Source organism: Stenella coeruleoalba, assembly GCF_951394435.1.
Source record: "Stenella coeruleoalba genome assembly, chromosome: 19".
Lineage (NCBI taxonomy): Eukaryota > Metazoa > Chordata > Mammalia > Artiodactyla > Delphinidae > Stenella > Stenella coeruleoalba.
The window spans coordinates 40400094-40427315 of record NC_137165.1 but is presented as its reverse complement, the minus strand read 5'-3'; the positions used below and the strand labels follow the sequence as shown (position 1 = coordinate 40427315).

Here is a 27222-nt window from a genome sequence, read left to right as displayed (position 1 = left end):
CTGAATTCAAATAACGTGTGATCATCCTAATGGTATTTTCTTGTTTTGTGGATGTACAATATTGTTAGCTTCATTTGGTATTTAATTGTCAGTTGTGGGTCTCTGCTCTTTGAGCTGCTTTGATAGCTCCAAAACCAATCATTGTTCATTTCTTGCATTTTCCTCCCTGCAGATGATTCAATGAAAGTGAAAGATGAATACAGTGAAGGGGATGAGAATGTTTTAAAGCCAGAACCCTTGGGAAATGCAGAAGAGCCTGAAGTTCCTTACAGCTATTCAAGAGAATATAATGAATATGAAAACATTAAGTTGGAGAGACACGTTGTCTCATACGATAGCAGCAGGCCAACCAGCGGCAAGATGAACTGCGATGTGTGTGGATTATCCTGCATTAGCTTCAATGTCTTAATGGTTCATAAGCGGAGCCATACTGGTAAATAGTCTCCTTTATCCATTGTTCTGAAAACTGTCCTAATTCAACCACAGGAGAAAAGAAGTTGTGGTATTTAAGACTTACTTTTGATTACTTTCATTGATTTTTGCTAAAATTCTGATGTATCTCTCCCTCTCTGTATTTCCATTTACCCAGTGATTTTTATTCCTGCTTCATGGTGCATTTGGCAAACATATTGCAAATGCTATGAATAAAAGAAGACTGTAGAGAGCACAGTGTTCTAGGTCAGCCACATATTTTTCTTCAGTTAATAAGTGGGAGTTAAATTGTGTGATATGCTTTTTAGGCGTCTTTCATATATTTTTGCATAACTTTTAAAAAAGCAGATCTCATTGTATTGAGTTCAAATTTGGTAGATGAAAGGACATAGCTTTTTTTTTTTGCTGTACGCGGGCCTCTCACTGCTGTGGCCTCTTACGTCGCGGAGCACAGGCTCCGGATGCGCAGGCTCAGTGGCCACGGCTCACGGGCCCAACCGCTCCGCGGCATGTGGGATCTTCCCAGACCGGGGCACGAACCCGTGTCCCCTGCATCGGCAGGCGGACTCTCAACCACTGCGCCACCAGGGAAGCCCAGGACATAGCTTTTATTAACAATTTTAAAAAATTTATTTTCGGACAACAAAAAGGCAGTCAATAGAAATGCATACAAACATAACACTCCCAGTGAGCCCAATAGATTTCATCTGACATCGGATATGACGACTTTAAAAAGCATTTCTTGAATTAAAGAAAAAAAACACTTCTGGCTCTTTATACCTTGTTAGGACTTCAGTCTGTGACTCTTTTTACAGATTGAGATTACATTCAAAAGGAATGCTAAGTAATGTAAAAACTTAAATCTAGAAAGCACTTCTAAAGCTGCTCTTATTTTTTTGCTCTGATCCAAGACAAGATGCCTCAAGTAGCCTCGCTAGGTGAGTGCTTTTTCTCTTCTGGAGGGAAGATTCCATAAGTAAGTCTTAGGCTTGCCTTGAAATACAGCGCCCATCTGATCCCAATACGAACAGAAACTATCTAAAAAATGAGCTTTTGCCATAGGCATCTAATCTGTGCATATGTTTCGCCACTTGCTGGGTGATCAGAAATCTCTTTTTTGTCCTTTTTAAAGGTGAACGCCCATTCCAGTGTAATCAGTGTGGGGCATCTTTTACTCAGAAAGGTAACCTCCTCCGCCACATTAAACTGCACACAGGGGAAAAACCTTTTAAGTGTCACCTCTGCAACTATGCATGCCAGAGAAGAGATGCACTCACAGGTCATCTTAGGACACATTCTGGTAAGTGAGAGCAATGAGCATTCCATATCTAGTTAATGTGTGTTCCTCAGTGCCCATTGCGGAAACTAGAAAGAGTTAAGTGTGGAGGTTTTAATCTGTCACTCCGGTTCTGAAGGGTTACAACAGCAGAGACCTCTAGGGCTAATTGCACTTCCATTAAGGCGTTAATTGCTCTCCGTCTGGCTCAATGGGGTTGATCACCTCCGTACCATCTTTGCGCCCCTAGAGAACATCACAGTCAGACAGGAAAAGCCTGCCCTATAAAAATGCTTTTTTAATTTTTGCAAAAAAAATTATAGCCATCAGTATTTTTATGGTAAACTTTATTAAAAGATTATTTTCCTAAAAATATACACACATACTTTTCATTCAAAAGTCTGGATAAAGCAAATGATGTACTGTTTGTAAATTATGTAAAACTGTAAACTGGGTATGACTCATTGTTGGGGGTTAGTTTTGGCTAGTCTGGGCTAAATTGGGGAGTTTTGGCCATTCTGGTCTAAATTTCTTTTTTTTGCATTGAGATATAATTGACAATATAACATAGTATTAGTTTTAGGTATATATGAGCTAAATTTCTTAAACCCAACTTTCTTCTTCATCAGCCTATTTATTTTTAGTCTCTAAAAGATGAGCAGCAGTAAGAATTCATAAAAAGCTATGTTCTGTCTTGATGTTTTCGCTCCTATTTTAACCACGGAAGATACATTTTTTTCAACATTTAGAATTTCCCTCCTAGAAAAATAAAACTGAGTTTATTTTCAAATTTGGGACCTCATGTTCTTGATGTTATCTGACAAAATTTTAATTGAAGAGCTTTGTTTTTATGTCAATTCACATTCTGCTTTGATGAAAACCCAGCCCCAAACCCGCAACTGGTCACAATGCAGAGACTAAGCATTAAACAAATCAGCCCCAACGAAACCCACCATGAGAGATCATAAGTGGCAAAAGAAGGGTTTCTTTTACAGCTCATTGTTCAAAGTAATGAATTACGACTGAGTTTGGTCCAAAAAATTAGAGTAGTTCTTTTCTGTTGCTTTTTCCAAGTAAGATCCAACAATAATAGTCATTTTTAAGACAGATTCTAGAGGACCCCAATTTATGCAGAAACTTAACATTCTTAGCCCTAACAGAGCTGCATTTATTTTAACTTGGGATTCCATAAGGATCTTTTAGTGCTTTAAGTCCCAAAGGCACTGTTTTAAACCGAGCAAGAGGATTAGAAAATTAAAAAATCTCAGTCCCTAAAACTGAAAAATTCATGGGGTATATTTCATCGACAAGTCAGAAAGCCTAGCCCCGCACACAGAATTGAAGTTATTACTTACATAATTTAAAAAATAACTCATTTGGAGGAGTTAGGAGGTTAAAGGTGGCCTGAATTGTATGGATGAACTTTTGAGGAAACTTTTGCTTTATCTTAGAAGTTAAGATGAAGTCATTTTGGCAATTCCTTCTTATTTCTATTATTCAAAACTATCCTCAGGGGCTTCCCTGGTGGCACAGTGGTTGAGAATCCGCCTGCCAATGCAGGGGACAGGGGTTCGAGCCCTGGTCCGGGAAGATCCTACATGCCGCGGAGCAACTAAGCCCATGCGCCACAACTACTGAGCCTGAGCTCTAGAGCCCGCGAGCCACAGCAGCTGAGCCCACGTGCTGCAACTGCTGAAGCCCGCGTGCCTAGAGCCCGTGCTCCGCAACAAGAGAAGCCACCACAATGAGAAGCCCGCGCACCGCAACAAAGAGTAGCACCTGCTCGCCACAATTAGAGAAAGCCCGTGCGCAGCAACGAAGACGCAACACAGCCAAAAATAAATAAATTAATTTAAAAAAAGAAAACAAAAACTATCCTTAGTTGGTTAGGTCAGTTTTTATTGATTGAGCCCAGACTTTGCTATAGCCACTGAGCAAGGACAAGCTACATTTATCGAAATACGTCAATGCTCTAAAAAGACTGAATGACTAACTCCCACAAACTACAGCATTCTTTACTTACAGCCAGCTGGATGTCGCAGAATATGGGATTTCTTCCTACTTCATTCTTTTTTTTTTTAAATTTTATTTATTTATTTTTGGCTGTGTTGGGTCTTCACTTGTGTGCGAGGGCTTTCTCCAGTTGCGGCAAGCGGGGGCCGCTCTTCATTGCGGTGCGCGGGCCTCTCACTGTCGCGGCCTCTCTTGTTGCAGAGCAGAGGCTCCAGACGCGCAGGCTCAGTAGTTGTGGCTCACGGGCCCAGTTGCTCCGCGGCATGTGGGATCCTCTCAGACCAGGGCTCGAACCCGTGTCCCCTGCACTAGCAGGCAGACTCTCAACCACTGCACCACCAGGGAAGCCCCCTACTTCATTCTTAAACCACACTAACCTCCTTGAAAAATAAAAAGTTCCTATTTTTATTTTTTTCCTGAAGAAGCAAGATTGGATCGGGAGCCAAAACACTATGCTCCATGATAGTCATTAAATCCAAATCCTTTCATTTGTGAAAAGACCCTATCCTTTCAAAGAATAACATGATAGTCAATCATAGGCCATAACCTTATTTCAGTTGACTAAATTTAAAAGTAATTGTAAGTGCACAAGTATCCAAATACTCTGGCTTCTGTCAGCAGTCTCATTCCTAGTGGACAGTTTTCACAGGGCCCCAATACACCATTTGTTCTATAACCCCTGAGGGTCACTGAGTACCCCTTGTGCTCTCCTTATAGTTGAGAAACCCTATAAATGTGAGTTTTGCGGCAGGAGTTACAAGCAGAGAAGTTCCCTTGAGGAGCACAAGGAGCGCTGCCGTACATTTCTTCAGAGCACTGACCTGGCTGAGACTGGTGAGTTCATGCGACACCGTTCTGCACATATTTAGTGAGCATCCGCTGTTCTAGGTGGTAGGATACAACAGTAGACAAAAATACAAAAAAATCCTGCCCTCCTGGAGTTTATATTTTCATCGGGAAAGACAGACTAGAAACAAAGAGAATAAGTACCTTACACAAGAGAAGGTAGTAATTGCTATTGAGAAAAATAATGCAGGTACTGGGGGCTGATGGTAAATCAGGAAAAACATCAAGGAGCTGACATTTTAACAGACTTAAAAGCATAAGGAGAGAGCCCTGCAGATAACTTGGAAATAGCAAGTGAAAAGGACCTGGGCCTTGAATTTGAAGAAGTATAGCTAGCCCTTTGTGGCTGGAACAGAGTGAGTAGTGGGACATGAGGCCAGAGAGGAAATAGGAAACCAGCTCTTATCAGGCCTTGTAGGCCATTGTAAAGACTTGGATTTTTCTCTGAGTGAAATTAAAAATCTTCAGAGGATTTTGAACAGAGAGGTGACGTGATTGGACTTCTCATTTGAAAAAAAAATCACTCTACTTGCTACTGAGGATAGGTTGTATTTGGGATAAGATTAGAAATTGGGGAGTCCAGTTAGAAGGCCACTGCAATAATTCAAGCAAGAAAAAATTATGTCTTGGTAATGGTAGAGGTGGTACAAAGTGTTTTAACTCTATACAGTATAGTTTAAAGATAGAACCAACAGGATTTCTTAACAGATTGTTGTGGGATGTGATGAAGAATGCAGTTGCCATTAACTGAAATGGTAAAGATTGAGGGTAAAGGCAGTGTGAGGGGTGGCAAAGGCAGGGTCCATTAAAACCAAAAGGATTTTCTTTGCGCAAGGCCGCCAGATCATGTATTTGTCAACTCATATGATTTATTGTGATGCTTATGTTTGGTTCTGGGAATTTCATATTTTATTCAGTGTTTTGAATTACATGCCTAGTGACAATTGGTTGAAACACTGGATGTCTTTCCATGTATCAGTTGTGGTTTTATTTCCTTTCATTCTTGAGTTGAAATAACCTGAAACTTTTTTGTGTCACATCTCTGCAGTTGTCCTTTGACCCATATAGTTGACCATCAGCCTGGTTCTGCAGCTTGGATTGCCTGATATTTTTATTTGTTTACTTGAACCAGTTGCTTATTTAGAGTAGGTATAAACCCTCGTGGGATTTGGTGTTTGACAGCAGTAGTTGCAATTGAATCGTTTGAACATTCTAAAACAGAAAGATTACAAAAAAGTGACAGAAACAATGTGAAACTCAGGAAAAATGCAGTGCAAATCATGAGTAGTTTAACTGTACCCGTTTTGAGTGAGAGGAACCTTTTGTTTTAGATAAAGCCTATTTTATGGTGTTAGGAGCTGGCCAACTGAATTCTGTTGGTTTGCACTGCTTCTGCTTTTTATCCTGATGGCATCTTTAGTTTTATCAAGGAGTTGAATTTCCTCCTTATTTCTAAAACGAAATGTTTACTCTTAAGAAAAAAAAAGGCACCTAAAACTTGGGTTTTGACGTCTTAAAGCAACATGCTTAAGGTTAGTCAGGCAATACCTGGGCATCTTTACTTGACGTTCCATTTCAGACAATAGACAAAGCTCTTACTGTGAGAAATTCTCAAGTTATGAAAATCTATTATATTCCAAATAGAATCATTGGTATTTAAAGCAAGAAGGATTAAAGAGAGCATCTAATCCCACCTGTTCATTTTATTTTATTTTTTGACATCTTTATTGGAGTATAATTGCTTTACTATGTTGTGTTAATTTCTGCTGTATAACAAAGTGAATCAGGTGTATGTATACATATATCCCCATAGCCCCTCCGTCTTGTGCCTCCCTCCCACCCTCCCTATCACCTGTTCATTTTAGAGGTGAGGATATTGAGACTCATCAAAAATTCAGTGACTTACTTAAAAATCACTAGAACTTTTGTTGTTTTCATGATTAGCTATTTTTTTTATTTTCAAAGACATATTGGGACATAATTCACATACCATTAAACTCACCCTTTTAAAGTGTACAATTCAGTAGTTTTAAACATATTCACAAAGTTATACAACCATCACCACTCTAATTTCATAACATTTTTGTCACTCCCAGAAGAAGCCCTGTACCTATTAGCAGTCACTCCTGTTCCCCCTCTCTCCAGCCCCCAGCAACCATTAATCTACTTTCTGTCTCTGTGGATTTGCCTATTCTGAACATGTCACGTGAATAGAATCATATAATGTGTAGCCTTTTATGTCTGCCTTCTTTCACTCAGCATAATGTTTTCAGGGTTCATCCACGTGGTAGTACTTCATTCCTTTTTATGGCTGAATAATATTCCATTATATGGATTCATTGCATTTTATCTGTCCATTTATCAGTTAATGGACATTTGGTTTTTTTCCCACTTTTGGAAAAATGGCTTAATTAGCTATATATATTTTAAAGGTTATGTATTATCTAGTTAGCAAGAGTAGAGTAACACACATACTAATAGGCACATACATATGCATATGTCTTGATTGTCCTGGAAGCAGGGGAAAAAATTGAGTAAAACATCCTCTATGAACAGTAAGTTCAAAATTACTGATTTTGAAGCAAGGTAACCTTACTTCCCATTCCCATGACCTTTTTTAGGAATTTCATATTAGAAAAGTATCAAAAGAAATGTTTTCACTATCTTCAGTGGTATAAGGTGATTCAGGAAATACTGAAATACGGAGGTTGAGTTAATTTGCATTTCATAGGCTGGTTTGATGGATCCATGCAACACACTTTAAGTCTCAGCAAAAAAATAAAGGGTCAACTAAGTCAGCAACTCTTGATTTTTTAAAAAAACAAATATGTCGTTATGGTGGTTTCAGGTTAGAAAGTGTATAAAGTCACAGGTTAATCAAATATAATAAATACTGCATGTCCTGTCTATCTTTGATATTTCAAATAGTTCTCATGATTTTTCCTGAAATTCAAAATATAAAGAATGTTTACTCAAACACAAGCCAATCCTTTAACTATTGCCACAGCTCCCTACGTGGTTTCCATTTCTGTTTCCTTCTTAAAATTGGGAGTCCCAGTCTGGACACAGTGTTCCATTTTGAGCCTGACCAATATAGTGTCACCAGCGGTACCTCCCTAGCTTTTATTTTATTTTTAAATTTATTTATTTTATTTATTTATTTTTAGCTGCGTTGGTTCTTCATTGCTGTGCCTGGGCTTTCTCTAGTTGCAGCGAGTGGGGCCCACTCTTCGTTGCAGTGCGTGGGCTTCTCATTGCGGTGGCTGCTCTTGTTGCAGAGCATGGGCTCTAGGTGTGCAGCCTTCAGTAGTTGTGGCATGTGGGCTTAGTAGTTGTGGCTCACGGGCTCTAGAGCGCAGGCTCAGTAGTTGTGGCACACAGGCTTAATTGCTCCAAGGCATGTGGGATCTTCCCGGACCAGGGCTCGAACCGGTGTCCCCTGCATTGGCAGGTGGATTCCTAACCACTGCACCACCAGGGAAGCCCCATCCCTAGCTTTTAAAGTGATGCTGCTGCACTGTGGATGTGGCACTTATTCATCAAGGGCTTATTGTAAATTGAAGTGCAGCCTAGAGTGAGAGCCAAGCCTTGGGACAAACCTGCCCCAGTCAGGAAGCAGGTCTTTATGGAAGCAGAACGAATGAAAAGGTCTTGGACCGGAGACCAATCTGCAAAAGAAGGTCGTGTTGGGCAACAGGACTTCTGGCCTTGCTAATCATTTTCTTTTGTTCAGATAGCATGCGTTGGATTCTCATGTGCCAGGCTGTGTGTCAGAGCTGTTTATAAAGATGAGTGAAGGTTAAGCCCCTACCCTTAAAGTATTCACAGTCCAACAAGGGACCAGGTACTTGATCTGTTAATATAAAGGTCTAATAGAGATACATGTGATAGTGTTACTTCAGTCCAAGTTTTTATACCAGACATCATCAAGATACTCTAATCCTGTCTTAATGGAGTATATATGAAAAGAAGAATGAATATAGACGATCACAGATTTCATTTTCTCATTAGCTTGATCCTTATTCCAGAAGGGGACTAACAGCTGGTATAGAGATTCATTTAGCCTCATTTCACACAAATTATGAATACTTGGAGTAGGACATATTTTTGTATGACAATGAGTTCTAGTAATAACAAGATTTTTAAACTAATTGAATAATTATATTTATTTATGAATCTAGGAGTCAAAACCTTTTATCTTCATTCTCATTGTTGCGGTTGAGATAATACAAGCATGAGAGTTTCAGAATAAATTTATATTTTTACCAAATAGCAGTCCAAAGAAAAAGCTTAAAGTGTTTTAAATGTCTCTTTCCCCAACAGATTATTAGAAAATCAATACTAACTCAACAAGTAGTATTCATTCTACTTGCTCAAAAAGGCAACAGTTTTATGTAACTTTTTTGTTAGAACCTGCCTTGCTCTTTGATAGCAGTCTCTTGTTAGACAATTCTTATTGCATAATAACACCCCTTTGTTCCACTCTCCATCAGTTACTGGCTGACCACACCATAGAAGAGACAGGAAGAAATGCCTCTTATTTGAGATCCATTTAACACGTCAAGATCTAATGAAGGATTTTGAACAAAAACAAAAACACAACGAATTATATAGTTAAATCTGCAATCACTTTGAAATAGAAATGGCATCATGCAAACAGTTAGCTAAAACCCAGACAAACTATTAATATTTTTGCAGAGATTAAAGGTAGTAACCTATTCTGTAATTTTGACTTCGTATGAGTTTTATTATTTATTTTTTCAACATGTCATTAAAATCATTTTGCTAATGAAAATGGGTATATCCACTATATACTAGTAGGCAAGTAACATGAAGGGGAGTTGACCCCGAATTATAGTCCTACTCCCACTGTGCTCACTCATGAACCAAGTGTGCAAATTGTCCCTTGCCACCGTCCCATATTCCCCACACCCACCCCTTGCAACACTAAACTGCCAAACACCACCCAGGAACGGATTTCCTATTTCGTTGTTTAAACCCATTATCTTGTTCCCTTACTATCTTGCCAAACTGGTTTCCCTCCACTTACATTCTGAGATGTGATGTGGCAAGATAACAAGTCTAGACTATTTGTATAAATAGACAGTCGGGTCTTAAAGTTGAAGCAGAGGACCAAACGCCAAGTCCTCTTTTTTCTTTTCCCCCTTTCAGTGTACTGCCTAAACTCCTTGTAATCCCAAAGAGATTGGCTTGACTCCAAAGCATTTCTTTGTGTTTTAAAGGGTGTTCGTTTAGTACAGCAGCTGTCCAACAACTGCAAGGCACAAGACTGAGAGTTTGGGAAAGAAAATGAGAGTATACCATAGTCAGTTGAAACTTTAGCCTTTGCCTAACTTGCCAATTAGAAAACACAGTTAACTCAGTAAAGATGAACTTAATCTCTAGAGTGTGTTCACATGTACAGTGAGGATTGGGATCTTGGAGCTGATATTTTGAGTGAATGACCCTGCGGGTGGGTGTGGGTAGATGGCAGCCCTCTACATTAGTAGTTTCAGAGGATTCCTTTCAATCCAACCAGAGTTGTGGAATATGGGAAAGTCTCCACCCTTGCCTCAAATTATCAGTCTCTCCGTAAACACTCCAGAATTTTATCTTTTTAAATGTCAGGCATTTGGTCACTGATTTCCAGAGTAAGATTTACCTAGAAATGACTGTCATGACAAGCTTGGTGAGTAACCAGGGATAAAAGATGATGTTATCTCTGAAGGTTGCCATTTAGTGACATGCCCCAATTATGTTATTTAGGTCAGCGTATCCCCGCTTTACCCTCCTTCCAAATATAGAGTATATAGAGTATGTGTCCTCGGAAAGATGCTTGTGGTAATTGATGGTGGCTTTGGTAAAATGTAGGGAGATGCTGAGAGCCGAATGGGAAAACTAGACTGGCAGCTTAATGCTTGCAGTAAGTACTGGGACTGACAAACAGATCTCTGGGTAATGATGGGGCCGTTAGAGGAGTAACTAAAAGACTTAATAAGAGTAGTGGTAAAATGGGGATAAAGTTAAAAATTCCCAAAGTACTGTTTTTCATTCTTGTTTTACTATAAATCTTTTTTGATAATAACTACATGGGGTAGGCATGGGGGTGGGGGAGGACCTTACCTGGCTTTAATGCTCTCAAAGTTGCTGGAACCAGAATGAATGTTCCTAGTCAAAGCACAAACTTAGCTGCCTCTCTGATGCTTCTAAGAAAAAGCCTCCTTCTAACAGCCTCAGGAACTTATTTCAAATCCCAGGCCTTTGTCTTTCATCTCTCTGCTCTTGGGGCTCTGGGTAGTGCCACATCTGGTGGTGGTTTGTGTGAAAGGAAATAATATGTATAATAGTTTCCTGTTTGGTCATTTAAACCTATCCCTGTGCTGGACAGAATTTAACCCACTTCACTCAACAGCAGTGTTCTGTCACTAAAGTGCCCGTTATTTACAACGATCGGTCAGCTAAAGCCGCAGTGCTTTACCACTGGCCCCAAAGCTGCCCAGTTCCCTTATTCGGACCCTTATTGTTTTCATTTACACAAATAGTGTTGTTATAGCTTAAACTGGAGGCTGGGATTTATTTCTTTAGAGCATAGAATTATTTTTGATAAGAAACTCACAAAGTCTAGTAAATATGGTCATTGTCATCATTCTCTTCTCTTATTCATTTTTGGAGCCATTATTCTTGAATTTTTAAAACACTGAGCTTTATAATTTATTGTGTAATGACTGTCAAGGAGTTTTAAAAAAACAGAACCAAAACCATGCCAATAATAAAATGAAAAATATTTAATACTTTGAATTCTCTCTTTCTCATTTGGCTTTGGTCTCCCACCCTGGCCGTTCTTGATAGTCTTGCCCTTGAGGTCTTTCCTTCTATCTATCTATTTATTTATTTATTTTTGGCTGCGTTGGGTCTTCGTTGCTGCTCATGAGCTTTCTCTAGTTGTGGCGAGTGGGGGCTACTCTTCATTGCAGTGTGCGGGCTTCTCATTGTGGTGGCTTCTCTTGTTGCAAAGTACAGGCTCCAGACACGTGGGCTCAGTAGTTGTGACTCACAGGCTTTAGAGCGCAGTCTCAGTAGTTGTGGCACACGGGCTTAGTTGCTCCGCGGCTTGTGGGATCTTCCTGGACCAGGGATTGAACCCCTGTCCCCTGCATTGACAGGTGGATTCTTAACCAGTGTGCCACCAGGGAAGTCCCTTCCTTGAGGTCTTTTTTTGTCTTTCATTTACTTCAGAGATGGCCAGTTTTATTCTCTCTGGGCATGTCCATTTACGATACTGAATATCTGAGAGACCATGGAACTTGTGACATTTTTTCTGTATATCAGAATCTCTTCACACAGCAAACTCTTCAGCTACAGAATGAGCACTGACAATTCCTAAATCTGTGTATGTATTTGGGGGAAAAAAAGTCCATTCTGTAAAAATCATCACTTGCTTTTTACTCTAGTCACTTAAGCTGATTTCAATTTCTTCTTCCTTAGAGACATTAAGAATGTACAGATACTTCATTTTAGCTTGGACACCCTGAAATGCTTATGAAAAAACAGAGGGAAATGTTTGTAGCATCACAACATGTTTGCTTAGGGCAGGGGTGAGCAAAACTATGACCCTCAGGCCAAATGTAGCCAGCGGCCTATTTGTGCACAGGGGTTTTTACATTTTTAAAGGTCAAGGAAGAACCAAAGAATATGGAACAGAGACTGTACGTGTCCCACAAAGTTTAAAATACTTACTATCTATCTGACCCTTTACAGAAAAAGTTTACTGATCCCTAGCTTTGGCTAGCATCATGTGTTAACATTTAAAGCCTTGTATTTAGAGCAGCTGGTATCTCTTTGAACTTCAGACATAAACTCTCATTGGGTATTGCCTGATGTACCAGACTAAATTGTACTATATTTATTCCAATTTACTATTTAGTTGATTCGATGTTGGCACTATTTATATATTCTTCTAGCGGTTCTCAATTCTTGCTGCATCTTAAAAATCATCTGGAGAGGGGCTTTCCTGGTGGCGCAGTGGTTGAGAGTTCGCCTGCCGATGCAGGGGACACCGGTTCGTGCCCCGGTTCGGGAAGATCCCACATGCCGCGGAGCGGCTAGGCCCGTGAGCCATGGTTGCTGAGCCTGCGCGTCCGGAGCCTGTGCTCCGCAAGGGGAGAGGCCACAACAGTGAGAGGCCCGCGTACCGCAAAAAAAAAAAAAAAAAAAAAAATCATCTGGAGAGCTTTAAAAGTGCTGTTGCCGGCCTTCCCTGGTGGCGCAGTGGTTGAGAGTCCGCCTGCCGATGCAGGGGACGCGGGTTCGTGCCCCGGTCCGGGAAGATCCCACATGCCGCGGAGCGGCTGGGCCCGTGAGCCATAGCCGCTGAGCCTGCGCGTCCGGAGCCTGTGCTCCGCAATGGGAGAGGCCACAACAGTGAGAGGTCCGCGTAACGCTAAAAAAAAAAAAAAAAAAAAAAAAAAAAAATGCTGTTGCCTAGGCCCCTACACCAGAGATCCTGATTTAATTGATCTGAAGCGGGGCCTGGGCATGTGTGTCTTCTATGCTCTTAAGGTGATTCTAATGTTCAGGCAGGTCTGAGAACAACAGACCTATACCACTTAAAGGTCTATTTGTGGATTGACAATTGGACCATATTCTTAGGCAGTTTTTATTCACATTTTTCATTAGAAATATAATAAAGATGCATTATACAAATTGTTCTTTAATTTCAAGACAGAAGTGTTGCTCAGGGAAATTTTAACTGAGACAGTTTTGAAATGTGAAGAGCATATGAAACAGATAATGCAGAGACCAGAAAAATATAATTTAAAAGACAGGAACTGAAAGGAGCATGCTGGAAAAAAAAGAAAAAGAAAAAAACACTCAGAATTTCAATACACAAATCACTGAGTAGATTTCTCGCTGTCTGGGTAAGTGTATCTATTTTCAAAAGTGCTATTAACATAAACATAGCAGTAAATCTGGGGCACCGGCCTTTTTTTTTTCAAAGTTGTTAAGAAGAATTATATCAGTCTGCAGGTGTCACATGCAGTTACTCAGAATCAGAAAGAAGGCTGATCGGGGGTTAGAAGATCTCCATCTATCTATCTTTTTGCAACCAACCACGTCCAGGCTGTTTATTTAATACTTCCTCTTGCTAATGAAGGTACTGGTTGGGGATGGGTTGGGCTTTCCCATGTCGGCATAAGACTGCAAGATTTGAATGTGCCCTGGTGTTGGCTTCACTGACCACAGCAGGTAACCCAGGCAAGAATCTGAGCAGTAATAACAGGTAACAACAGAGTTTGCATCAGACCTCTGACACTTTTCCTTCCAGTTTATTTCTTTTTCTCTCCATTTGTCAACGTGTTCTTTTCCCTCTTCTTTTTTCATTTTTCCAAACCAGCAAGTGCGGAGGCAAGACACATCAAAGCAGAGATGGGAAGTGAAAGAGCTCTCGTTCTGGACAGATTAGCAAGCAATGTGGCAAAGCGAAAAAGCTCAATGCCTCAGAAATTCATTGGTAAGAATACAACCCATTTTCCTGCTGTTGTTAGCAGATAGTTTGAATGAGATAACATAGGATGCTTACTACACAGGCCCTTCCTAGTTTAATCTCTGTTAAAATAAGGTAATTGATTTTCCATTGTACAACTTTTATTCTTCAGGATTCATTTTGGTAACTAGAGCAAATGATAAAATATTTTAACTAAAGAATCTTAACTACTGAAGATGGGATTATTTGGTATCCAATTTCTTAAATGAAGTTGGTGTTAAAAATGCTGTTCCTTCCTCTTTATTCCGAATGACATATGTTCCATGAGAGAGTTTGTGCAATTGATACCAGTAAGATGTTCAAGATAGCATTTTTGTAATCTTTTGCAACTATGTTTTACAACTTGGTTCCCTTATCAGGCTCAAACTTTTTTCATGCCCTAAAATGTATTGCCATATTTTCTTGAATTTGATTGAGAATTGGTTTTAAGAGAAAGTGGTTGGGAATGCATAGATTTAAATAACAAGGTTTGATTTAATCATTTGTCTTACTGGAGTTAATTTTTATACCATTGGTTTTCACATTGTCAAAAAATACAGCAAGAATGAGATGGCTAAGAAATAATTATGTCCATTAAAGTGTTAGGACTGCCAAATGGCAGAAATATTGTGTTGAATTCTCCCAGATGTTTACATAAATGTGACTATGATATTTTAAATAGATTTGTATTTGTGAAGTAGGCAGCTGAATTGAACGTATTGGTTTTGCTATAAATTGAAAGTCGGTGATATTGAACAAAAATAGTTATCACACGAAAATAGACCTCCCTCAACACCAGTAATATTTTAGAAACCTGTCAGTCTGTTTTTCCAAAGCTACTTGCTGCTGCTGTTGATTTCTTACTTCAGTCCTTTTGCGTTTATTCTTTTCAATAGCTTTTACAGATATCAAGTGCCTTCCTGGTTTTTAAATCTGGTTAAACTTTATTCTGGTCCAATTAGTTTTTTAATTTTATGTGAATTATAGAGATATATTGAAAGAACCCATATATTTCAAAGCTACCTAGCTTGTTTTTGTTTTTTTTTTAACATCTTTATTGGAGTATAATTGCTTTACAATGGTGTGTTAGTTTCTGCTGTATAACAAAGTGAATCAGCTATACATATACATATATCCCCATATCTCCTCCCTCTTGCGTCTCCCTCCCACCCTCCCTATCCCACCCCTCTGGGTGGTCACAAAGCACTGAGCTGATCTCCCTGTGCTATGCGGCTGCTTCCCACTAGCTATCTATTTTACATTTGGTAGTATTTATAAGTCCATGCCACTCTCTCACTTCGTCCCAGCTTACCCTTCCCCCTCCCCGTGTCCTCCAGTCCATTCTCTACGTGTGCGTCTTTATTCCTGTCCTCCTAGCTTGGTATTTATACTTATTTACTTTATGTTGTTTGACTGAGAAGTTATTGTATTCTTTTAGTCACTTTAAGAATAAACTGTGTCAGACTAAAGTTGGTGAATTTCATTTCAGAGAGACCCTATCCTCTTTACCATCTTCCCTCTCCTTGGTGAGAAATGTCAGGGGGCGTGTAGTGACTTCTATATGGGGTTTAGGCACAGTGGACCAATTGTGATTCCAAGACGTTATCTTAGAGCATTGCTCATACCTCTTTTGAGCTGTACTTATGTGAAGAGGTTCTGACTGGCGTACAAAAGGAAACTTGGATTGTTATTCTATGCCATGAGTATAATTTAATTTGGTGGATGTTTTGGCTGTAGAAATGGCTGCAGCTGATATGGGTGGGGAGAAACATGGGGAGAAATGGGAAAGAAAAAAAATGTAAAGTAACTTAATTTCAATCCAGTTATGGTCAATGCATGTTGGTCTAAGAGAACTAAAATATGAGAGAAGGTACTTAGTCCACATAGTTGCCCTAAACCTGTCCTTGAGCTAAAGCCCTACTTAATAAGATAAAAGTTGCTTCGGTATCTTCATGGGTTTAAAAACACATGTTTCACATGTCCAAGTCCATGCCATTTTGCTTATTGCATAGGGGATCCATTCCATTTGTTTATTACCATTGTGACCAGAGGATTTTCACTCTTCCATTTCCAGACTCAGGAGAGGTGCTGATCTTGTAGGTACTGATCTCTGTCATCTTCTGAACCATCATGTTCTCTCTGAGATGGAATAAGGAAACCCAGTAGAGTTAGCTCTTGATTTGAGCTGAGGTAGCAACTTCTGGACTTTGGGGCCCTGAATAGCTGGGGGAATTTTTGGTTTTTTTATAAATTGTGGTAAGGTGCAGTAGGAAGAGCACTGGATTAGAAGCCAAAAGACTGAGGTTGTGATTCCAGTTCAGTCATTTCTTAACTGTGTATGTTTAGACAAATCACGTAACCTTTCTGGGCCTCTGTTTACTCACCTGTGAAATGAGTAGACTGAACAGGTGTTGAAGTGATCGAGAAGGTCCCTCGCAGCTCTACCATTCTGTAAGTCTGCAAGATGAATTATAAAAGGCAGCAATAATGAGCACCACTTTTTGTTTATAAACCCATATGTATAACTTCAGATAACTTTTTTCTCAAGGTTGTACAGATATGGTATGTTATTTTATGTTATAAACCATGGTATATAATTTAGGAGGTTTTTTTTAGGAAGATGTCATTTAATCTGAGAATCTATAAAACAGCTGCATTAGTTCAACATTTATATATTTTACTTAGTACATTACTACTTATTCATTTGCTCTTTCGTCCATTCATTTATCATGCAAATGGTTACAGAGCTCCTGCCATATACGTGATATTCTTGTTCCTGAGCACTGTTCTAATCCTCTAGCATTAGCTTATTCCCTGAACCTTAAGAGATTTTTTTAAAACTAAAAGAAACCCCTTCAATCATTTAACTGAATCCACCTTTTGATAGAAAATAGTAATATCAAGGGGAAAATAAAGGAACATTATGACACTGTGCAGTATATGGGATGAAGTGATATAAAACATATGGGGCTAATGTCTCCCCTCCTTCTCTTCTCTCTCCTATATTTCCTCTCCAAGGCATCATTTTCTGAAAAGATTCAGCTGCCAGGGAAATGGCAATGGGTAAAGTATGAAGGAAGAATGAGTCACTCCCTTTAATCCTTGTTGACAGTTGCACAGCTTGGCTTCCCTGACCTCTTGAACTATGAGGGTAAAGGTGAAATTATACCATCAGGTCAGCCTGTTACTTTCCTAACAGGCTTGAGATAATTACCAGTAGATAGCATTTTTCATCCATTAGAGATGAACTGAGGAAGAGGGAAGGATTGGATTAAGTCTAAATGCATTTAGAAACACAAAAACATGCCTCTGTTGAAGAGTAGGAGAAAAATGAAATCACTTTTTCCCTAGTTCTCCAAGAAATTTTGAATCGCTTTCTATAAAATAGGAAATAAATTGACACACATTCATTAGAAATCAGCATCTTTACGTCATCAAAATAATTCTTTTTAGTTGTTCTTTCCAAAGGACAAGAAGACCTTACTTTTAGCACCTAAGCCCTTTAGGGATTGTCTTTTTTCTGAATCTTATTCTCCTGTTACAAACTTGCTTGACTATGCTTCTAACTAGGCCATCTTCAAATACTTGGCTCAAAATAGAGGCCAGATTTCTCTCCTGAAGGGAGGAGGAAAATGACTACATTTCTGCATATTTCTTTCTCTGATTTTCATTCTTTCTCCAAAAACAGATGTGTTATTTAGACCAAAGTGGTTACCATAGCATCTCCCTATTTTTTAAAATTTCATGTATTACTTTATTAAAGGAAGTTTTCGTGTTGAAAAGAACATGAAAAAAGATCTCACTCACCCCCCCGGTAAACATGTTGTGAGGTTTTGACACTTCAGCAAACACTGTCGGTTCTCCCTGTGAAGTAACTAATGAGAAATTGTCTGCTTTGGTTAACAGAGCAACAGGAAGCAGTTTTAATACCTGTTTCTAAAAGCAAAAAGTATCTTCTCCCATCCCTTCCCAAAGAGCCAAAATCCCTAATCCTATAAGCATCAAAAGTCATAACGTTTTTGAGCTTGAAGGGATATTAGGAACCACCCAGTGAAGTTCTTTTACTAAGGAGGGAAGGGGGAAGGGAAAGATGGAGAGATGCAGCTAGTAGGTGACAGAGCAGGGCCAGAGCCTGGGTCTATAAAGTGCTGCAGTCCGAGGCCCTCCTCCCCCAGAAAGTCACCCAGAGCAGTGCACGTCATGTGTGCTACACAGGAGCTTTGGAAAGGGAAGGGTCTAGTCATTGAGAGCTGGTGGAAGAAAAAGCCTTGAAGAAGGGCAGTCATTCTCTCTTAAGGGTGTGTTTTCTTGAGAAAAGATCTGTGGTGACTCCATCAGGGCAGATGACAACCAAATAGCACTTCACGGTGACTCACAGAGGACAAAGGCTTCTGCAGCAACAAAATGTGGTTTCCAGCTCAGTTTTCCTCTCTGCCACCCCCATGGCTCTCTCTGTTCTCTCTCCTCCTTCCTGCTTCTCGTTCTGTGGCTTCCTACCCTCTGCCTTCCTCCTCCTGGAAGAGGTGTTATAGCCACTTCAGTCTCATTTAAATTGAGATCAGCCATCATCATCATCAGATATTCCATTTACCCTGCTTACCTGCCCTTTTTCGGGGGGAGGATATGTGCTTGGAGTACGAGCAATCGATGATACATGGGAAATTGTATGAAGGCATCAGCAGATACAGTTAAATGACTTGAAGAAATTTAAAGGCTTAAAGAAAACCCCAGTATTTCACATTATCCCATCATGATGACTGTAACCTCAGAATTGTTATTTTTCTAATGTTCAAATAATTTCTCCTCCTCTTCAAAAAATCTTTCAATGGCTCCCCATCAGAATAAAATCCAAACCACCCAGGCGTTCTGAGTCTTTCACAATCTGTCTCCAAGTTATCTTTTCTGAATGTATCATTTCAGCCGACTAATCTTTTAATTCAGCCAATAATGAACTAGTCCCACTTCTTTGTAATCCTTCTTTCCATGCTCACTGTCTGGAATGCCCTCCCTCCCATCTGCCCCCTAAACCTCCACGTGGTCTCCATTCCCATACTTGCCTGAATTCTCTCTCTTCTCTGTTCTCCCTCTGCACTCAAGGCGAGTTTAACAGTCTGCCTTTTGTGATCTGTGTAACTGTCTCCAGCACCACCACTATTACCACCTCAGATTTCACGGAGACTTTAGAGGAGAGAATAGATTAATATTTGTCCCATGTTACGTGGCATATTTGAGACATGGTCCGTATTTTTCTCTCTCCACTCTCTTGGCTACTCTATACTTTGTTCCACCACATAGTATTAAGGATACTAATTTGTAATGAAATTGTGTACATACTACATCTCCTCCTGGATTGCAATTAAGTTTGTATTCTTCAAAACACTTAACATGGTGTGAGGCAAATAACAATAATAATAACAATAATAATAGATCTACCACTTATTGAGTGCTTACATGTGCCAGTACTCTGTTAAGCACTTTATGGACATCATGACAACTCTGTTCATCATAGAAATTTCTTGAATGCATGCTACTGGTCCATATGGAACAAAGCACAGTTGCTTTTCTACTGCCTATGGGAACCATCCCAGCAGAGAATCTGAAGTCATTGCTAGTGGTGGGGTTGTGCAGCCATGGGCGAGGTAGCAGCCAGGAAACAGCAGTTAATGCTCAGCCATATCCTGAGGTATATGGGCCCTTGGATCACATCCTGGTTCTCCATTTACCAGCTGAGCAACCTGAGCAAGTTAATCAACCCGTTTGTGCTTTAGGTCCTTCATCTGACTAAGAGATGATAATTCATCTTAGGTAAAGTGAGACAATATGCAAAGTACCTAGGACAGCACTGAGTATATAGTAGTGGCTCAATAAATAGTAGCTATTCTTCTTGGTATTATATATATAAGGCACAGTGCTCGGTACTGTGAAGTAGAGAAGTAAACAGGTTAGAGTAGTGGATCTTGTCCCTCCATCCCAAAGGCAGAGGTCTAAATCCACATGCTCAGCTAAGGTCCCTTTTAGCTTTAGGCTATGATTCTGTACTTTCAGGTTGGCACTTAGAAGCCAACAACCATATGCCCTCACCACATTGCAGCAATTCAGGTCAGGCAGTTGCTCAGTTCAGAGTTACCAAAGCCTAGATGGTAGGGATTGACACCTTTAAAGGGGATCACAGGTAGGGAACGGCCCAACCAAGTAGCCTTGGTTTCTAAACTTAGGACTTGTTGTTGCCATTTGTACTATCATTGGGAGAAAACCTGTAATTCAGCACGAAGCTTCTCTCATTAATCACTCAAACGTGTGTGGTACGATTTTGACTAGAAGCTGGACTAGAAGCTCTGTGCAGGTTTGGGAGCAGTTACTTGTGCTCTTGTGGTTTGAGTAACCTTTTTTATGAGTGTATTACTAAAGAAACGTGAGCTGTTGGCTTTTCAATTACTGTAGTTTACCCCTTCTGAGTTTCATACACATTGAGTCATCGTGTCTACAGGTGACTGATAATCATCTGCACTAATCAAGTTACCGTAACTCGGAGATGAGGGGACCTGATGAGTGCAGGTTGCGTGCACGTGAAGATCTGAGGCTCTCCCATCTTCTTAACAATGAACAATGGTCTGCGTTAACCACAGAACTCAGTCACATATTTCCACTCATCCAGGGGTTGATTTTCCTCTTATTGTTTTGCCTCTTACAACTTCAGCACTCAGCTGTTTTCTGACATGTGCTGCAGGTGGTATAGATTATGAAATTGTAGGCCTAGTTAAGTAAAACCAACTCTTGGGAGAAGAGATAAAAGCAGAGTTTGTGATGTGCCTGCCCCACCTCGGAAACTTTCTGGAGCCTCTCTGTTAGGCGAAAAGATTAAAAAGATTTCCAGGGACCCCCGGTATTTGGGGAACTGAGTAGATCCAACCACACTGGAAAATCATCAGTAACCTTGAAAAGGCCAGGAAACAAAGTTCATCATTTCTGTGTCACTTTCAGGGGAATGAATATTTGTGACTTTAGACAGCTTTCATGTCCTCAGTCTCGTTCTTCCAAACAGCTCTAATCAGAGACTTATCCAATCTGGCAGTTGAAAAGAAGAACCGTTGATTACTTTGGCAAAGGTCTACGTTTCTGTTCCTTTTTATGGAGTTGCCAAGGTACGGTGATTTTCTGTGCATACTTTTTCTCTCAGGTATTTGTCTGGAAACTGTCAGGTTGGCCTTAAGGTAGTGGGGATACAGGACAAATCTACCTGATTAGATTGGATCTTTTAGCAGGTCTTTTTGTCTCCAGTTTCTCACTGTTCTGGTCCATCTTACACATTGCTGTTACATTAATATCCTGAAAATAACATTTTCACCACAAGCATCTCTTGCTCAATGCGGTTTATAGAGGTTTGCCGTTTGTCCAAATCTAAACCCTACGGTTGGTTATTCAGAATGCCCATCATTTGGTCCCACCACGTGTTATCTTTTTTCAGTATCTCCTAAAATGTTGGCAGCAAAGTGCCAGGAGGCTCACAGAGCATTTGAAAACCTTGATCCACATGGCAAGAAAGTTATTTTCTTTTTAGTTCTCTTTCAATCTTCCTGATTATACCAAGGAGAAAGATTTAGATGTAATAAGATGTTAATTGTCTTCAACACTAATCACACACTTGGTAATCTCTATTTTTAGCAAAGAGAGAGGGGATCTTTGTCTCCAGGTACTTACAGTATCTGATCAAACTTTAATAAATTGCTGTTTCGTTGTCTTTATTTTTCATAGTTACCTTATATTTGTGGCAAGTGATTCTGATTTTCTGTTTATGTTAGTGATATAAAGTTTCCTTAAAAAACAAATTTCTTCAGCAAAAAAAGAAAGGAAGGAAATGCGAGCTGATTCAAACAAAAAACCCTAACATTTACCAAGTGCTTTCTATGTGCCAGGCACTGTTCTAAGCGCTTACCAATTGAGGTAGGTACAATTATTACCCCCATTTTAAGTGAGGACATGGAGCCATAGACAGGTTAAGTGACTTACCCAAGGTCACACAACTAGGCAGCATCGAATCCACACCATCTGACTCTAGAGTTCGTGCTCCCAACCACCACACCACCCTGGGGTATGAATATTGCGGAATGTGGAGGGCTGAGTGAAGTTTGGAGAAATACTTTCTTCCACACTTCTTGATATTTTGCTCTAACCAGACTCTCTTACCCCTCCCAGCCCATGTCTTGGACGGTCCCACGTGTCTGTCTTGATTCATGCTCATCCCTCAATTAGGATATCTCTTCTACGTCTCTGAAAATCTAAATCCTACCAGTTCATCAAGACCCTTCTCAAAATTTAGGTTTTCCAAGAATGCTTTCCCTTCCACAAGTACTCCTGAATTTTTCGCATTCCCATAACACTTAAATATACAGTTTGTATATTTACAAACCACCCTGCCCTTCCCTTTTCATTCTTTTTACAGAAGACACGTCACCCACCCTGCTTAAACGCCTCAAACATGGCATTTAAAAGAAAATCAAAAGCTTCCATAGAGCAAGGCAGCCCTTTCTCAACTTTTAACATTTATTTTTCTCCAATTCCATCTAGCCAAGTCTTATTTCTCTCCCACTAGGTTGGAGATACCTCAAGAACAGAAACTGGTTCTTCCAATCCTTTTTGTTTTCTTCTGTTTTGTCTTCCCAGAAGCCTCTACTGTATGGCAGTGCCACGTTCTGGAACCACAACATGCCTAGGAGATGTTAGGGAAGAGAGGCTACGGTTTAGCAAATCTCTCAGAATCCAATGTCTACAGAATGAAAAAGCATCAGCAATAATGTTAGCCTCACCTCCAGCCCTTGACACATCTTCCCCACTTTCTCTTGCCTCTACCAGCCACTCACCATTGAGCACATCTGCCATCATTGAAGATCCCGCTCCTGCCTTCCCTGTGGCCAGAGAGCCTCTGTTTTCTAACACACAACACCCACACGCCCTGAAGGTGGCTAAACTCTGTTTTCAAAATTTCTCAGCAGTTTGACATGAGAAGTAGGAGAGGGTGACCACAAGTAAATTTTTCAGTTAAGTGTGAGATAAGTACTAATGATCACACATGTATCAATGATACATCTTTTCAAGCAAAAGAAGAATAACACACTTTATGAAGAGGGCGAAGATCATGATGATCTTTCATCAAGAAAAAGCCTTTTCTAAAACTCTCTACATTTGAAGCTCTTTTATTTAAATCTCAGTCAGTCTGATAACTGATGTGTCTGGGAAGTGGTAAGCTGGAGTTTGGGGGGCTATTTTTTCTGCCTCTGCAGCTATTTAAAAAGCTGCCGAGGCCAGAGCATCCCCACTTTTTGCAGCACTTCCGGCCCCCGGCTCCCTAGTGTTACAAGCAGAAAAGAACAAGCAAACTAAGAGTTCGGGGATTGACTGCGTCTTCAGAGTTCATGGACAATAGAAGTGCAGAGGTCCCCATGCTCCTGCACACTGGCGGCTGCCTTGCCCCCTCTTAAGCCCCCTCCTGGTGTTCTCTTGCTTCTTTTCTCCAGGGTTCCCTCTGACATGAGCAGTGGAAACAACTCACATTGTAGCCTCAACTTAGTGACATCTCTGACTCTCCCTTTTGCCCGCTGGTTTCAGTTATTTTGACTGTCCAAGCAGGTGCTGTCAATCACTGTCCCCTGAGGCTTCAACACCCGTGTGGGACCATTCTGTCTGGGCTGAGTGTTCTTGAACAGGCCACTTGTCCTTCCTCACTTTCCAAGGACTCCAGAAAATAATTTTACAAACTCTCTGCCTTTGTGTTGTTCCTTTTGTCACTCTTTCCTTCCCTTGTTCTAGGTGAGAAGCGCCACTGCTTTGACGTCAGCTATAATCCCAGCTATGTGTATGAGAAAGAGAGTGAGATAATCCAGACCCGAATGATGGACCAGGCCATCAATAACGCCATCAGCTATCTTGGTGCCGAAGCCCTGCGCCCCTTGGTCCAGACACCGCCTGCTCCCACCTCAGAGATGGTCCCAGTTATCAGCAGCATGTACCCCATAGCCCTCACCCGTGCCGAGATGCCGAATGGTGCCCCCCAGGACCTGGAAAAGAAGAATGTCCAGCTGCCAGAGAAGAGTCTGCCTTCTGAAAGAGGCCTCTCCCCCAACAACAGTGGCCACGACTCCACGGACACTGACAGCAACCATGAGGAACGCCAGAATCACATCTACCAGCAAAATCACATGGTCCCTTCTCGGGCCCGCAATGGGATGCCGCTTCTGAAGGAGGTCCCCCGCTCTTATGAACTCCTCAAGCCCCCACCCATCTGCCCAAGAGACTCCATCAAAGTGATCAACAAAGAAGGGGAGGTGATGGATGTGTACCGGTGTGACCACTGTCGAGTCCTCTTCCTGGATTACGTGATGTTCACTATTCACATGGGTTGCCACGGCTTTCGTGACCCTTTTGAGTGTAACATGTGTGGCTATCGAAGCCACGATCGCTATGAGTTCTCATCTCACATAGCCAGAGGAGAACACAGAGCCATGCTGAAGTGAAGATCTGGGCCCAGAGATGATTTGCACCTGAGCATTCAACATCATTTTTAAAATACCCCTCGCCTAACAAATCACTCTCAAAACAAACTCAGTTCCAATCCCTTTTCATGCCATTTTAGTGTCCAAAGGATCACGTTCACATGGGCAGCAGAGAAATGCTGTCCCCATTCAGAAATTGTTTGCAGATATATCATGTTACTACTTTTGTGAAACCTTTGTTTTCCCGTCAGGGACTTCAATTTTATGATATTTAAAAGCCAATGAAGCATTTGGTCATTATCTTTTGCAGCAATAGACAGGCATTCTTTGGAGTCTGTTGCCAACCAGAAGAGTCCCCTGGTTGTGCTGCATGAGACATTGTTTCTGAGACACATCACCCATATGTGGAAAAGACTTTTAGCCATATGCCCAGGTCCACAGAGAAGAACTGCTGACCAGCTGACCTTGCTGGGAAGGCTTGCCCTTCTGCACTTCACACAAGACTAAAGGGTTAGCATATAAACCTTCCATCGCAAATTATAGTCTAACAATAAGGAAAAGAACAGCCATAAAATGTTACCAATAACTGAAGTCCCTAGTCTCCAAGCATCAGATCCACTTCTTACCACACAAGCAAAAATAACCCAAGTTTTCTGATGGTACTTCTGCTTCTACTCTTTACCCTCCCGTCTCCAATTAAAAGCTGCTTTGAGTCAAACCATTCATGCACAGGAGAAACTCTCTCTCAGAGGAACTAATGGTTTCAATATAGACTGTCATGGGAACTCCAGGAGGTTGTCCACCATGGGTGATGGCAGCCATTGCCTGCTGTCTCGAGTGGCAGGCTTGCTTCTGAGGCGGGGAGTTGTTTAGCAGCAGCACCCAGGGATGGAGGGAAGGAGGAACAACCACCTGAAAGTTTTTCATCTCCTTCATGGAATATTGGTGGACAAACCCAAAGCACACTGGCCAATGATTTTTTGACCAAAAAAATACCAAAGAATCCTGAAAGTATGACTTAGCCTCCCCCTCCCCACAGGAAAGGAACCGAGGATGACCAGGATCAGAGCTGAACTTCAGGATGGAGTGAGAGGGGAGCACCTCTGCTGGCAGGATATCCTCGATCAGGCAGGTCGGAGTTGGGGGGAGGGTTCCCAACCCCCATTTTAAATGGAGCTGTTGTATTCCACAAAGATTCCCGGAAGTCTGACCTTGGTTCTGCAGATGTGTCGGTCATCTTTATCATTAATTATGGGAGACATGCTATCAAGGAAAAGTGATGTAATAAGCGTAAAAGTAGGGCTTCCCTGGTGGCGCAGTGGTTGAGAGTCCGCCTGCTGATGCAGGGGACACGGGTTCGTGCCCCGGTCTGGGAGGATCCCACATGCCGCGGAGAGGCTGGGCCCGTGAGCCGTGGCCGCTGAGCCTGTGCGTCCGGAGCCTGTGCTCCGCAACGGGAGAGGCCCGCGTACTGCAAAAAATAAATAAATAAAAAAAATTAAAAAAAAATGTAGAAGTAGCACTGGACTGAGGGTCACAAAATCTGCTGATTCCATATTTGCCACTACTTAGCCAAGTGACTTTGGGCAAATCACTTAACTCTTAAAACTAAGCTTCCTCAACCATAGAACTAGGAATTGGATTCAGATGTTCTCGAAGGTCCTTTACAGCTTTAAATTTATGTGATTATGCAGGAACCACAATTATTTTTTTAAACCTCTTAATGTATGGGTATTAAGCAGAAGAGTATGTATATGAATATACGTTTCACATTTCTTTGGTGTGAAAATGGAAGTATTGTTAAGTTTTTCCTTTAACCACTGAGTTGTGGTGTGAAGAGGATGGTGGAGAGGAACAAAAAACAGGAAGGGATTTTGATCTTGCCCCAGAGTGTACACACAAACGGGCACCTGCAGCTGCTTGCCAAAGCCTTTTTTTTTTTTTTTTTCTCTCCTTTTAAAGAACCTATGTTAGGGAAAATAAATCCGCTTCCAGGAACAACTTCATGGAGCCTGTTTACAAATTAAGAGTCAGCTGTGTGAACATTTCTACCGGAGCCAAGAACCCACAATTCCTGGTGGATTAGCGTTTTATGTATCTGCCTTGATATTTCGAAAGGGCTTTATGCATTAGGCTCAAACTCAACTCGTTTATGTGCTGCCAGTAATTAAAATGTTCCACCACAGACTGCACAAATGGTTTATCCTTCTTTGTAGCATGGCGTCTGTCTCAGGAAAAAAGATCTTGTGAAATTCCATGGCAACAGTCCCAACACGTTTGAGATTTCAGCTAAAAGACTAGATGTATTTCGGTGTGTAGTCTTCAGTACCTCACTGTATTTCCATAATCCTGGACTCCAAGCTACACCAGGTTGCTTATACCCGTTGTGAAAGAAGAGCTGCTTATTATATTCTTGAAATATCACACATCATGTTGACTCTTCAGGGGACAAAAGAAAGAGCGTTTGAAAGCAAGGATTAGTAGGAGAGAAAGCTAGGGAAAGCGAGCATTTCTACCAGCTTAGTGGGAAAGTCTTTAGTGAAGAGACCAACTCCTGCACCTTAAGATAGTGAAACTAAGGCCCATCCCACCAACTTGGGAACTCTGTAAGTATAACCCTCATTTCCTCTGTGAGTAATGGATTT

General features: G+C 40.9%; 1 protein-coding gene across 1 annotated transcript; it reads left to right on the top strand.

The window, feature by feature from the left end:
- The first annotated feature begins 377 nt into the window (after window positions 1-377).
- On the top strand, window positions 378-24911 carry IKZF3 (IKAROS family zinc finger 3). The gene is made up of 5 exons (XM_079904885.1): window positions 378-433; window positions 1565-1732; window positions 4439-4555; window positions 13962-14078; window positions 23895-24911. The coding sequence occupies exons 1-5, from the start codon at window positions 409-411 to the stop codon at window positions 24596-24598; spliced, it is 1131 nt and encodes a 376-aa protein (XP_079761011.1). The 5' UTR covers window positions 378-408; the 3' UTR covers window positions 24599-24911.
- The last annotated feature ends 2311 nt before the right edge of the window (window positions 24912-27222 follow it).